Source organism: Camellia sinensis, unplaced genomic scaffold (assembly GCF_055761805.1).
Source record: "Camellia sinensis isolate YWXY unplaced genomic scaffold, ASM5576180v1 Unanchor11, whole genome shotgun sequence".
Taxonomy (NCBI): domain Eukaryota; kingdom Viridiplantae; phylum Streptophyta; class Magnoliopsida; order Ericales; family Theaceae; genus Camellia; species Camellia sinensis.
Genome location: NW_028128989.1, coordinates 8492230 through 8506081, shown reverse-complemented (window position 1 = coordinate 8506081; position 13852 = coordinate 8492230). Strand labels below are relative to the sequence as shown.

The 13852-nt window shown below is 36.7% G+C and overlaps 1 protein-coding gene across 2 annotated transcripts; it reads right to left on the bottom strand.

Moving 5' to 3' along the window:
* Window positions 1-3330: 3330 nt before the first annotated feature.
* On the bottom strand, window positions 3331-10315 carry LOC114257142 (NAC domain-containing protein 62). Of its 2 annotated transcripts, none has more exons than XM_082911345.1 (9): window positions 9757-10315; window positions 9330-9613; window positions 8133-8387; window positions 7755-8033; window positions 7446-7561; window positions 7112-7355; window positions 6924-7015; window positions 3913-4177; window positions 3331-3822 (listed from the first exon to the last, which is right to left on the bottom strand). In XM_082911345.1, exons 1-9 carry the CDS (start codon window positions 9920-9922, stop codon window positions 3703-3705), a joined length of 1821 nt encoding a protein of 606 aa, XP_082767471.1. In that variant the 5' UTR covers window positions 9923-10315; the 3' UTR covers window positions 3331-3702. The 2 variants fall into 2 exon arrangements, with proteins under 2 accessions (XP_082767471.1, XP_082767472.1); XM_082911346.1 differs by having other exon boundaries at window positions 3913-4150; window positions 9757-10266.
* Between the last annotated feature and the right edge of the window lie 3537 nt (window positions 10316-13852).

The following is a 13852-nucleotide window of genomic DNA, read 5'->3' as shown; positions in this document are numbered from 1 at the left end:
TTTCTGCTAGTGATGGTGTGGTATTCCTGTCACAATCTTCCGAGTGGCGAAGGGGTGTGTTGTATTTGCGCCCCTCTCCTGTCTCCACCCCTTTTCCTTTTATCTGGTGCATCATTGTCTCCATGTCTGCCGCCATCTCCTTATTAGCTCATCTTGCTCCCTCACGCGATCCTCCAGAACTTGAGAATCAAACCTCCACATTTGCCTTTCAGGACTTTGAGAGCGACGGGGGCTAGTGCCCCGTCTCTCCCTTGTGTCCCTCCGGGAGTTTTGTCGCTGGGGTTCTCAATCCGCCATGGGTGGGATAGGAGGTAAACCTTCGCGCCTCCCACCTCCCTCCAAGGTCTCCCCATCAACAACAAATTATGGCAAGTCTTCATTGTCCCTATTGCTTTCAACTAGAGAGGAAAACTTGATCAAGGGGTTTCGTTCTTTGTGAAATTTCCCACAGACGGTGCCAATTGTACGAGCACGAAATAATCTTCTCGTATAATTCTGTTGATCAAGTTTGCACTCCTCCAAACGTCGTCGCTTTGTCACCTGAAAACACAAACATGAGCTAGCCGGAAGGTGTGTGCCGGAAACCTCTCCGACGCCTAAGTCAACGAATAGACAATAGACACAAAAGCTCTGTGTATTCTAGGATGAAAATTGTGATACCTGTTCATAGGTCTTACTATGAACTTTTATAGATTCCACGTTATACAATCCTAGTAGGACTCTTTTTTTCCAATGTAAAGTCCTCCTAAGAATCACACACCCTACTCACTACTAACCAAGTGAGATGGTTTTGCACAATCCTAGTAGGACTCTACTCTCCTAAGCAGAGCCCTCCTAGAAGTCTTAAGCTCAAATGAAGAATGTCTATTATAACAATATACTTTCAGCCAACCAAGTAAGATGGTTACCTCCTTTGTTTGGGCTGCTATACTTTCCGCCAACCAAGTAAGATGGTTACCTCCTTTGTTTGGGCTGCCACGGCTTAGCCGAGCTATATTACCTCGGTCATACACTTAAGCAATAACTTGGATAGCATTTGGCCGAGCTATACCAAGCCTGGCATCCTCTCTCATCAATACCTAAGCTAACCGCTAAGCCCACTTATTTAGGTAGCTCGGTTCAAAGTACCTCTACCCAGCTTTTTTACAACATGGGACCATGCTACGCGAAGCCCATACCTCAGTTCAGAATACATAGACCGAGCTAATTGCCATTACTCCGGACCAAGCTCACAGAAGCAAGGTCCAGCTGAGAAGCCCTTTTCACTACGGCCCACAGATCGGTCTATTACAATATCTGGGCCTATCTCGGCCCTAGTTCACATAAAATCTCCTTCTCAACCACCAACATTGAGACTTAACATTTTATTTCTTAAAATTTCGACATAAAAGTGGTGTGTCTCATAATATATTGAATAATTTTCCCTAAATGCTTGCCTACGTCAGCCAGTCGTGTAGCCCACTGGATAGGATGACGGCACATGGCAAACTCACATTGATTTTTCCACTTGGAGCTTTCAGCCTGCTCGTTGTAAAACTGTCTAAACTACCCCTAAGCTTCATACAAAAATGTCTCCAAAAAGTTAGGCAATTAAATAATAGTCCGGAAATATCATATGATCTTACTACTTCACTAATCATTATTCATTATATTTCGTTATATTATTCAATCACGCAATATAAATAATTAATAATCTATTTTTTCCATCAATCATATAAATATTACATGACCGTGCTATCAAATTATCGAATAATCACCCGGCATTTAGAAGCAAGACTTATTATTTGATTCAAAGGCCCAGCCCAGACCCTACAGACTCCACTGCCTTTTACTTGGCCCAACTCCCTATGTCACAAACTAATATATCTCAAGCACATCAGCTTGGCCTGAATGAGGTTTGCAATATAGTGGGTTTGGGTTTACAACCCGTTTGTTTTTTACATATAGATGGGGTGAAATTGTTAATGTAGGTGTTATTAATGATGAAATTGTTAATATAAAGATTGTTAGTAAGAAGATTAAAAAAATTATATTTGTTTGATAATCACCGAATTAGTAAGAATTCATGTTTGTTTTATCATTCTATAATAAGATTAGTTATATAAAAATTGGGCAAATTACATATACCTCCCTTGAGGTTTGGCTAAATTACAGATACCCCTGAGGTTTCAAAAATTACATCCCGCCCCCTAAAATTTGTATTTTCATAAAAATTTGCCCCCTGAGGTTTAAATTTCATAACAAATTACCCCTTAATTTGTTATGCAAATATAGCATTCAGGGAAAAATTTATAATTTCTCAAAACTCAGGGAGATATTTGTAATTTGGCCAAATCTCGAGGGGGTATATGTAATTTACCCTATAAAATTTCATAAATACTCTTAGTATTTTTGATATATTTTAATATTAAAAATTATATTCTGGTATTATATTATTTTAATAGATTGTTTTATGTATATTATTATACTATTTTATTTTTATATTAAAAATTATTTTAATATTAAATTATTTTTGTAAAATGAGGGACAAAATAATTATTTCATCTCTAATCTCATGAGATAGGTTTGAATACCATCTTCCCACATGGGATTGCTAGTCCCCTCACTGGAGGGTATTTCTAATCCCATGAAACTACAGTCTAATGGCTATTTCTACAAACAAACATAATTTCAATAGCCCTCCCCATAATAATAAATCCAATCCCTAGTCCAATCTCTCAAAGCAAATAAGGCCAGTTTTGAATATGGCCTGACCTACCAGTGCAGCCTGTCAGCTTGCCCATAGTTCAGTGAGAGGCAGCCAGCCCACGATCCGAAAGCCAGAATACACCTCTGCTCACCGTTTTTGGCAGCCAACAGCCACCTCCACCACTCATTTCCCTTGTTTTGAAAACAATTGTGTATCAAACATGTTTTAATTTTCATTTTAACCAAAAATAAACATAAACATGATAACTGTATTCTCTGTAAACAAAAACAATAAAATGTGGACGCCGCAAAATAAATGTTAACAAAAATTGACCCACCTTGGGCGAGAAATCAAATTAGATGGACAGAGAAAAAAAATATTTGAAGTGACCCACACCCAATAAGGTTTACCAAACTTGGCTACAACCTAAACACACAACGGTTTTGGTTGGTAGCTCAAAATTTAGTGGCCCTAATGGCCCTAAATTTCCATATAAGGCAACAAAAAAAAAACAAGGCAAAAAAAAAAAGAAAAAAAAAACAAACTTATCCAGAAAAGGAAATTAGGGCCATTAGGGCCACTGTTTTTAGGGCCACAATTCATTTTCCAACACACAAATCACATTTTCCAGTCACATCATGTACAAGAAGGCTTCCATTTCAGAAGATTACACATATATCCCAAGTCACCAAGTGGTGTTGTATATATAACAAGTAGATAGAAGGAAGAAAAAACATAAATAAACATAAGCAAAATGATCATCCCTATCCATTGTATTCTAACGTTAAGACATTAACTAGGGGGTCAAAATTATACACACAACAAGCTCTCTTCTCTAATTAACTTCAAAACTCAAGATATCTCAATAAACCCACAATAACAATGGGTAAACCTAGAGTCAAAAGTACACCAAGTATATGCCTAGATGAGAAAATGGAGTGCGATGCTAGAGGAGCCTACAAAGACTCAGGTAACCTCTTTGTCACCGCCTCTTGGAAAATCCCTTCTGGATTTCACATTCCAAGCCGGTTCTTGAGCAACTTTGTGACATTATTGGACTTAGTAAGGGATGTATCCTGGCCCTCGTCTACAATAGCAGCTGGATCAGCACTGACACTTTCCTTTTCTTCAGCCTGCAAAAATGCAATTTATAGGTGGAGTTTACAATACATGAAGAGGCATTATTACAATCTGTACACGAGCTTCACTGACAAACTTCTCACCTTCGCCACTACTAATTCTGCTTCATGGTTTTGTTCCTTGTAGCTCAGATCTCTAAAATTAGTGCGGTAAAACGATGGAACTTGAAGTTTCTTCTTCAGCCAGAATACTTTTCTCGGTGCATTTCCTTGCTGCCTCAGGCTTTTGGAACTAGGTTGATTACGAGTTAGGCAAGTCTTTAATTTGATTCCAGTTCCAAAAGTATCACCATTGCTGACAGCATTGCTTGATCCTTCAGGACTATTGAACAATTCACAAGATTGGTCACTGGCAGAAGCAACAGCGACAAAAAGAGTTCTCAAGAAACTCATTTTCTAGTAAGCCCAAACAAGTAATGCTACAATCACCATGTTACATGTCATCACTCTATGAAAAATAAGATGGTCAACAACATAGTTTGTAAAATCCCGTATTTTTTAAGTATAAATATTTTAATGAGAAGAATTCGTAATTTATTATTTAAGATAGCAGTTTGGTAGTGAGATTTTATATGAGAATTTAACGTACTTTCTTATATTTATGTATTTATTTTAACTCTTTTTGTCTTCACCTCATTATTTTATTCATCTCTTTTGAAAAGATATTTTTACTCTCATTTCCCATCCTTTCTTCCTTACCAAGAAAAAGAAATAAATAAATAAATTCTTTAAATGGTCGGCCATCCCATTCCCTTCCCCATACCCTTGTCATTTTGATTGATACAATACATGGTATATACCATATACCATACCATACCATGCCATGCCTTAACCCTCCATTTCTTGTCTTTTCATTTTTTCATTCTTTTCAAAAAAAAAATTTTTTTGGTTTTTTTTTTTATTATTATTATTATTTTCTACCCCTCCCCATTTCTTTCTCTATAAATTGAGCTTTTTTTCTATTCTTCTTCTTAGTCCATTCGTATCTCTATCTCTCTAATTGTGATGTAAATTTAGAGTTTAGATTGGAAGGGCTTAGAATGAGAGTTAGCAATTTTACAAAGAGGAGAATTGTAAATTTTGTCAATCCTTAGATACATTATGCTTTAGAATTTTGATCAATTACCTTTGGAGATTTATGGTGAATATCAGCAGATTAAAGTGTAGGATATGGAGGAAATTGATTAGAGGTAATTCGAGTGGGTATACAATATACTTCTTCTAAATTTCTTTGCAAAGAGTTTTGTTTTAGTTACTTGTAATTTGTACTCCGTTTGTTATACTAGCCACTTAATAAAATCTATAAAATATTATGAAATCATTCTATGTTTGATACGTTTGATTATTTTGAATATTTGATAAAATTCTGTGAAATTATTCTGTATTGACGATGTTAATTTGTCTGACTAAATGACGTGAAAATGGTCTATACATAGATCGAGTAGACCTTACTAATATTGTCTGAACCAATATATTCGGATAAGTGGTTGTTTTTGGATGAGAGTGAGTGAGGTCAGTCACTAATCATATATTGAGTAGGACCGGGTATTTAGTCCTGGACAAATTGTCATATGTTGAGTTGATTTGTTTGTACAATTTGATAAATTGCTTGATAGTCTCAAATCGAATCATTTGTGCAATGTCGTAAATTAATGGATTACTGTTGATTTATTTTCTATCCGAGCCTTTTCATTCTCTCTTATTGTATACTTCCCGAATTAATTTATTTTTCAAGTGCAGAGCATTAGTCGCGACCAAATTTGCAGTACTAAGGGATTATTTGAGTTAGAACTTTGGGACCACCACAATAAATTATTTTTGGAGACAATTGTCTATATTATTTTTTTGAGACAATTTGTACTAACACTGAGCAAGGAATCCAAAAAATTCACAATCTGAACCGGTCCAGTCCAATCCAGTAGATTTGGACTAAATTTTTGAATCCGCATGTAACTTAAACCACATATATACCATATACCTGATGCATAAAATCCTACCCTTTTATATATTTTTTTGTTTAAGTTAATAGTAGAATAATATGCATGTTTATGTTTCAAAAACTCATTGGTAAATTAATGTTGAAATAAAAAATGTGATATGATTTTTCTTTATGAACAACCGTGTTTAAATAGTTTGATTCGGATTGGATTGATTCCATGATTTAAATAGATTGATTTGGTTTCAATTTTTATGAAGCTGTAAACAATAGTCCACACTTTTCCTTAAAACTTAGGTATTAAGGATAGGAAAACTGAAGCCTTATAACCATTCCAACAAACCCTGATTAGAATTGAAAAGTCTAATCCACACTTCTTCTTAAAACCTAGGTATTAAGGAGAGAGAAACGAAAGCCTTATAACCAGCACAAATGGGGCACCTCCAGGGGGCGATGTGGGACGCATTCCAACACACCATCCTAAACCACAACATACAGTAGCCGAACAAACGGCATACCAGTCACAAAGCCAACCAAGCTCTGATACCAAATTGAAAAACCCATCCAACACTTCTCCTTAAAACCCAGGTATTAAGGAAAGGAAAATTGGAGTCTTATAACCAACACAGATAGGGCAACTCCAGACAATGTGAGACACATTCCAACAATTAGTTATTTGGAATTATAAATTTAAGATTTATTTAATTTATTAACGGCCCAAAAGTTGGGACGTTACATAGTCATCATTGCTGACAGCACTGCTTGATCCTTCAAGACCATTCACAAGCTTGGTCACTGGCATAAGCAACAGAGACAATCGACTTCTCAAGAAACTCGTTTTCTAGTAAAACCAAATAAGTAAATACTACAATCACCATGTTATATTATCTTATTTGTCATACAGTGATGACATATCACACATGCTGACCACACTGCTTGATCCTTCAACACTATTCACAAGCTTGGTCACTGGCATAAGCAACAGAGACAATCGACTTCTCAAGAAACTCATTTTCTAGTAAACCCAAATAAGTAATACTACAATCACCATGTTATATTATCTTATTTGTCATACAGTGATGACACATCACATATCATCACTGTGACAAATAAGCTGGCATAACAACACGGTCAATGTAACATTACTCAAACCAAATACCTCAAGTGCTCTTGATTGGACTTGGAAAGGGACGCATCTATGACAGCAGCGGGATCATCAGTAGCACTAAGCTTTTCTCCGGCTTCTTCAGCCTGCAAAAAATGCCAATTATATAAATGGAGTTTACAAACCAAGAAGAGGCATTATCACAATCTGTACACAAGCTTTGCTGGCAAACTTCTTCTCACCTTAGCCGCTACTAATTTTGCTTCATGGTTTTCTTCCTCGAAGCTCAAACCTGTAAACTTGCTGTAGAAAAATGATGGAAGTTGAAGTTTCTGCTGCAGCCGGATTCTTCTTGGTGCATTTCCCTGTGGCCCAAAGTTTTTCAAACTAGATTGATCACGTGGTTGGCGAGTCCTTAAATTGATTCCAGTTCCAAAGGTATCACCATGGCCGATGGAATCGCTATTGCTGCTTGATCCTTCGGGACTATTTAACAAATCATAGGATTAGTCACTGGCAGAAGCAACAGAGACAAAAGATCGCTCAAGAAACTCATTTTTTAGCAAGAGAAAATACCTCTGCTGCTCATCATTGCTAATATATATATCAGGAGTTCTATAAGCTTCAACAGACGTTGCCATAAATACATTAGCCGTCCTCTCATTGTTCGGCTCAAATTGCTCAGGATCAACCTGGGGTGCAGGAAGACATTAATTTTCTAAATATAAGAACTTAGAATAATGCAGAATAATTTCATATGCAAGTATCATGAAAATTATGCAATTCAAGGCATTTGAGTTGGATTCTGGAAACTTCACAGAAGTCGTTAAGTTGAGAATTCACAAAATCATAAGGGCTGAATGGTTCTCAGAGCATTCAGCTTACCTGTTCCTGGGCCGCTTCTGCATCTGAGTCGCTATTGGAGACCAACTGAAGAAGATAATTATAAAGAGGCGCCTCACTTGGGACTGAAGCAAAGTACTCAGTAGAACCCTGTTCAGTTGGTCCATGGTCACCCACATCGTTCGAGAAGGGCCAATGCAAGTCATGCATAGATTCAAGATTTGGCTGCATCTGCGAGTGCAATGGGGAGAATATTTTGGCAAGGGAATCTGGTTGTTCCGGATCAACAAGATGTCTCGACACTTCTGGGTCATATTCCAGCTGAAACATTCAAGAAAAAATAAGAAACAATTTGACTGTGATTTCATACTCTCCACAAAGATAGTTAATGAATTAAGCTAAAAAATAAACTGTTCTCACATCATCAGCAACATAGCTATCATGGAAGCTCTCATAATTTTGAGCAAGGCAACTCTTACTACTAGACAGTAGATTTTCAACTTGGGCATGCACCGTAGGAGTCACCGGCTCTGATGGCATAAATGATACAACTGTGGCAGGAGAAGAAACATTCTCCTCAACTTCATCGCAATTCAAACCTTCAGTACTCTCATCCTGATTTCTTTCTAGCTTGTTATCATGCTTCTTGATTAACTTAAACAGGAAAAACGAACCCTGCATAAGGCAAAAAGTAGGTAAAATGAATTAAGTGAGCCAGTACTTGAATTATAATTCACAGATTTAGTCAGAATCTCCAAAACAAAACTAAAGGGAAAAAAAAAACTGAGCGGAAAATTTCAACCTAAAGACCAAAAAATTGAAACAAAGCACCAGTTTGAACTAAGAATAATGTGGACGTTATTTTTTAATGCAAATCATAATAATTATTATTTCTAATTACACAAGTTCTACATTAATGTATAACACATTTTCATCAATTACAGGCTAAAGAGCCACAAGATACAATACATTTAAAAATAAAAAAAATTAATCAATCAGACTTCAAAAAAATCAACTACGCTGTCAATGCCCTCCAAAATTATAAAAGGGCTGCAGAAAAATCTGTGTACTTTTCATTTGGGAGAATACAAGAAGCTCTTGACATAGATTGCTGAGATAACTGTTCCAAGATGTCTTGTGAGTAATCTGAGACTCTGAGAAACAAACTCCATATGTTCAGCTAAAAGCCTGAAACAAACTAATCGCTCTATTTTTTTGTTTCTTTTCCACCTCAAGGTAGCTCAATCAAAGGAGTCTCTTAGGATGTCCAAAAAGGACCTCATTTCAAAATTAATTTGTTCCAAAGCAACAGAAAGTGAAACAAAATTTGAGCCAATGGGCACAAATACCAGTTAGAATGAAAATCACATACCTATCGCCTGGTTTGTACCAGCTCATTGCTATAAAGTTTTTTTTATTTTTCATTTGTGACCAAGGATCTTATATAATCCACAAACATCCGATTTCCAGTAAGTACCAATATGAATATGTCTCCTAATACTGTTATTTAAAACTAGGCCCGCCCACAATCCAAGACATGAAAAAATTAGAAATCAAAGGGAAATCAAACAGAATTGACAGAAATGTGTGAAAGAGAAAGAGATCAAAAGGCTGAACCTGTCCTGGATTAGAGCCATCAAGCTCTTTACTGGTTGCACAGTACTCATGAATTACCCAGTTAGTCCTCTTCCCTTTAGGAGCACGCCCAGTGTGGAACACCAAACTCTTCTTCGTGCCAATCTTAGTCGTTCCATTCCCACTCTTGATCGGCCTATCATTACCCGTCGCCTTCCAGAACCCTTTCTTAGTCGATCTGTTCGATCGCTTTCCTTTTCTATTCTTGGGATCTTTGGGACAGAAAAAGATCCATTCATCATCATTCGTCGGTATCAGCGACATACCTTCAATTACACACATACACACACACACACAAAATACCTAAATAAGTACTGATATCAACAAAACACAAACCCAAAATGCAAACATGAATACACAAAATTAGGGCTTTCAATCAAGTATATCAAAAAAATAAAAAACAAATTACCAGGCAATTCCCAGGGTTCGCATTTGCATAGATCAACCTCTCGAATGAAACGAACAGCGTCCTCATTGCCAGTGATCTTGGAGCGAAGGAAGTGATCGATGAGTTGTTCGTCGGTCGGATTAAATCGGTACCCTATCGGCAGAGCTTCCAAGGGCAAAACCTCCATCCCCAAGATTTAGAGAGAGAATGAATAGATACACACACAGAGAGAGAGAGAGAGAACTATATATATATATATACAAGAGCTTCTGTATACATATACAATATATAGTGTAAAAGATAGGAAGAGAAACAAAGAAAATTCACAGTGATGTAGTTTTTGAAGATGGAAACAGAAGCAGAAGCAGAGAGAGCAAGAGAGAGAGAGAGAGAGAGAGGAAAGTGTGGGTGATTTGGGAGCGAAAGGAGCAGAGAACCCGCGTTTTAAATGGAGTTTTTGCTCCGAAATTTCGGAAATTGCCACTGAAATTTTTATTGTCCAATTATGCCCGGAGGACTTACGGCTGACTTGGAAGCAGTAGAGAGGGCACGGGGAGAGATATTGGCGAAAAGGTAGGGTAGTTTAGAGAATTGATGGATTCTTCTCAAGGAAGCTCAAGACTTTAAGTCTGAAATCCAATGTGCGGTTAACACGTAGAAAAAGTGGCGTCATCCTACATAGTGGGACCTACGCCTCTGACGTACATGATCCACTCAGATTGATTGGCCAATCCAATTCCAGTTCGTAACTGTTATCATGCGGATCTTTATATATTTTTCGAACAAATATTACATAATTTTTTTTATTACAGTTAAAAAATAAATTATATAGTTTTATAGCCTCTGTTTGGCAAGTTAGTTTTCAGGCTTTTTTGGTTATTTTAGGCACAAAAAATAAAATAAGTTATTTTAGCCATAACAAAAAAATATTACATCCAATCTATAATCATTACATTCTTCTCTCACAAAAAAAGTCAAAAAAGTCAAAAAAGCCAAAAAGCCAAAAAGCCCTTCCCAAACTAAACTTTTTAGCCCAGGCTAAAATAGTCAAAAAAGTCAAAAAATCAAAAAATCAACCTACTTCCCAAACCAAGCCATAATAATACTAGTCGGATCTCCCAGCACGATTGTGACATAGTATATCAAAATTAAATTAGTCATTGTTATTTCTGTTTTCTTAATTTTTTAGATAAATGAAACTCATCTATATTAAGAAGAGCTATACTCATGGACAACGTATAGACACATAAACAAATATGATTAATTGTTCATAAAATATAAGAACAATATGTTAGTGTAGGGGTCAAGAATTTACTTGCTAAGAACTATACATTTACATATTGCATTAATGTGTACGTAGATATTAGAGGAGCAAAATCGTCATCAAGAAATTTAAATTATCACCAACTCACATTAACAAGAAAAATTCATACAGTTGCTTTTTCTTAATCTCTTATGTTGTATTTGGTTAGGAGATTTAGAAAGGAATTTAGAAAGGGAAATGAAAAAGGTAGGTAAAATGTGAATAAAACATGTCTATATTTCACTTAATTTTACACACTTTTTTCAATTCTCTTTCTAAATCTCTCTTCAAATCTCTTAACCAAACATAACATTAGTATTCAGGGCATAAATAATAAATAATAATGAAAAAGTTTGAAATTATTATCTTTAATTTCTCATCTACACATGGATGCAATGCATGCTATCATACTTTTTATTAGCATGCTAATGCTTAATATGTCAGGATCCAAACCAGTACCTTATCTTCCATGACATGTCCTGAAACAAAAGTCAAAGGACAAGACCAGAGCAGTTAATGACATTTAATAGAACTCAAGCCCTTGCTCCTCTTTTATTATCCTTTGCCGATACTTGACCAAGAATCTGCTGCATCAAGAGATAAACAAAAGGATATTGTACAAAATAACGCAGACTTACCCTACATGAGGGACACTTTGGAAAAATTAATAAAAAGTTAATTTTTAAATTTTTTAATTTTTTTAGTCAATAAAAAGTTAGTGTTTTTTATTTAAAACAATTCAGTTTTTTGTCAAAAAAGTTAAAAAAATTAACTTTTTATCAACTTTTCAAAATACCACTGAAAGAAACCCAAACACACCAACTCCAAAGAAGTGAATGACTGGAAGATCTCCAAAACGATGAAAAAAATTGTATACAAAGTTCGTCTAGACTAGTGAAAAATAACCGTTAAAGGTGAACTTGGAAACCATGGCACATCCGCAAAGGAGCAAGATTATCTTGATCGGAGCAAAAAAAAGGTTAAAGCAATAGAAGATTCTGATGGAAAACTGCAAGGAACTCATGATAGCCCTATGGATCATATAGATGAACAAATGGTGGAGCCAGTTGAAGGACGAATAGATCCCAAAGATAGGGACACCGAGTCTTCTAAGGAAACTCATCGATCCTTCAAACAAGCACTCCTAATATCTAGATTTAATGAAATAGAACGAGAACGCAGCCTCGATTGTGAGGCGGCCTATTTTTCTTCCGATGAGGAAATGGAAAATTATGAACCCATAGAGGCAGATGTGGAGTTTAAAGGGACCGCCTCAAATACGGTTGTGAAAATTCCGATTGGTCTCCTTAAGAAAGTCAAAGAACCATGGAAAAATTGTCTCATTGTGAGACTTTTGGGAAGGAATATTAGCTACAACTTGTTTGTCAATAGAATGCATAAACTATGGAATTTACAAGCAGGTTTTGAATCGTTGGATATTGGAATTGGTTTCTTCATAGTAAAATTTGAAATGATGGAGGACTACACTAAGGTTTTCACAGGGGGCCCATGGATCGTGTTGGATCGTTACGTAACAGTCTATAAATGACAACCTGACTTTAAATCTGACGAGGCAGAGGCAGATACAACCGCAATCTGGGTCAAGTTCCCAAACCTCCCCATTAAGTATTATGATGAAAAGGTTCTTTACCATATCTCGAAGGTGCTTAGTAATCCATTAAAGGTTGACATTAATACTGCCATGGCAACACGAGGAAAATACGTAAGGGCTTGTGTTGAAATGGACCTCCGTAAATCGCTTATTTCGTACCTCACTGTTAGGCAATATCATTATGTGGTGGAATATGAACATTTACATATTCTGTGTTTTGCATGTGGCCGAGTTGGCCACCGGAAAGACAAGTGCCCTGAATTTCCGATGATACATCTGGAGAAGATGAAACAAAATGAGACCGTTGCCAAACCTGAACAAGATACTGGGCCAACAACATCAAGGCCCAATGGACATAAGAATAAAGACATATGCAATGAGGAAGGGACAAATGGGTATGGGTCCTGGACCATAGCCCCAAGTAGGAAAAAATTCTAACAGGGAAAAGTTAAACAAAAGGCCCATTTTGAAAAGGATAACAGATTTAAAGTCCTGCAACTGGATAAAGAGCATGAGGAAAGTAGTGAAGCCCAAAGAAGCAGTGGAGGCCAGAGGACGTATGTGGACCTGGATATGGCCCTCACTATTGATATAAGTATCACGCCTAACGACCAACCTAGGGGCTCACCAGATTCATTTTTACAAATCTCTCCAGTAATGGATGTGGACTTAGTTAAACCCATGAAGGATTGTAGACAAGGTATAGGGCCAGTTGCTCAACATGGGCCAGAAGAAGTGTACCATCAGGCCAATCAAACCATTACCCATCAAGAGGCACCGAATCTCAACCCAGGTAAAGCTTGTATTCAAGGAAACCCTAACATTTCAATTGTTTCTAAGCCTCCCTTTATCTCCAAGAGTTCAACTGTAAGGTTGGGCGGTAAAATCTCACCAAATCGATCGAAAGCTCGATGAGGTAAACAACCTGAAGCTAGTAGAACACAGGCGGTAAGAGCTAATGGAGGAAATCGCAGAGAACATTTTAATGACCGAGCATCGAGTGGATCAGTTCAGGACTCTACTATTTTTAGAGCTCGAGAAATAAGTGTATCACCACATCAGAATAGATTGGTGGCTAGAAGAAGTGAAGCTACTGATTCAATCTTGGTGGGAGATAGACTCACACAATGTGAGACACATGGTACTTGTGAAACCAACGAAAGAAATGGAGACAACTCAGAACCAAGTGAGAAGATTACTAG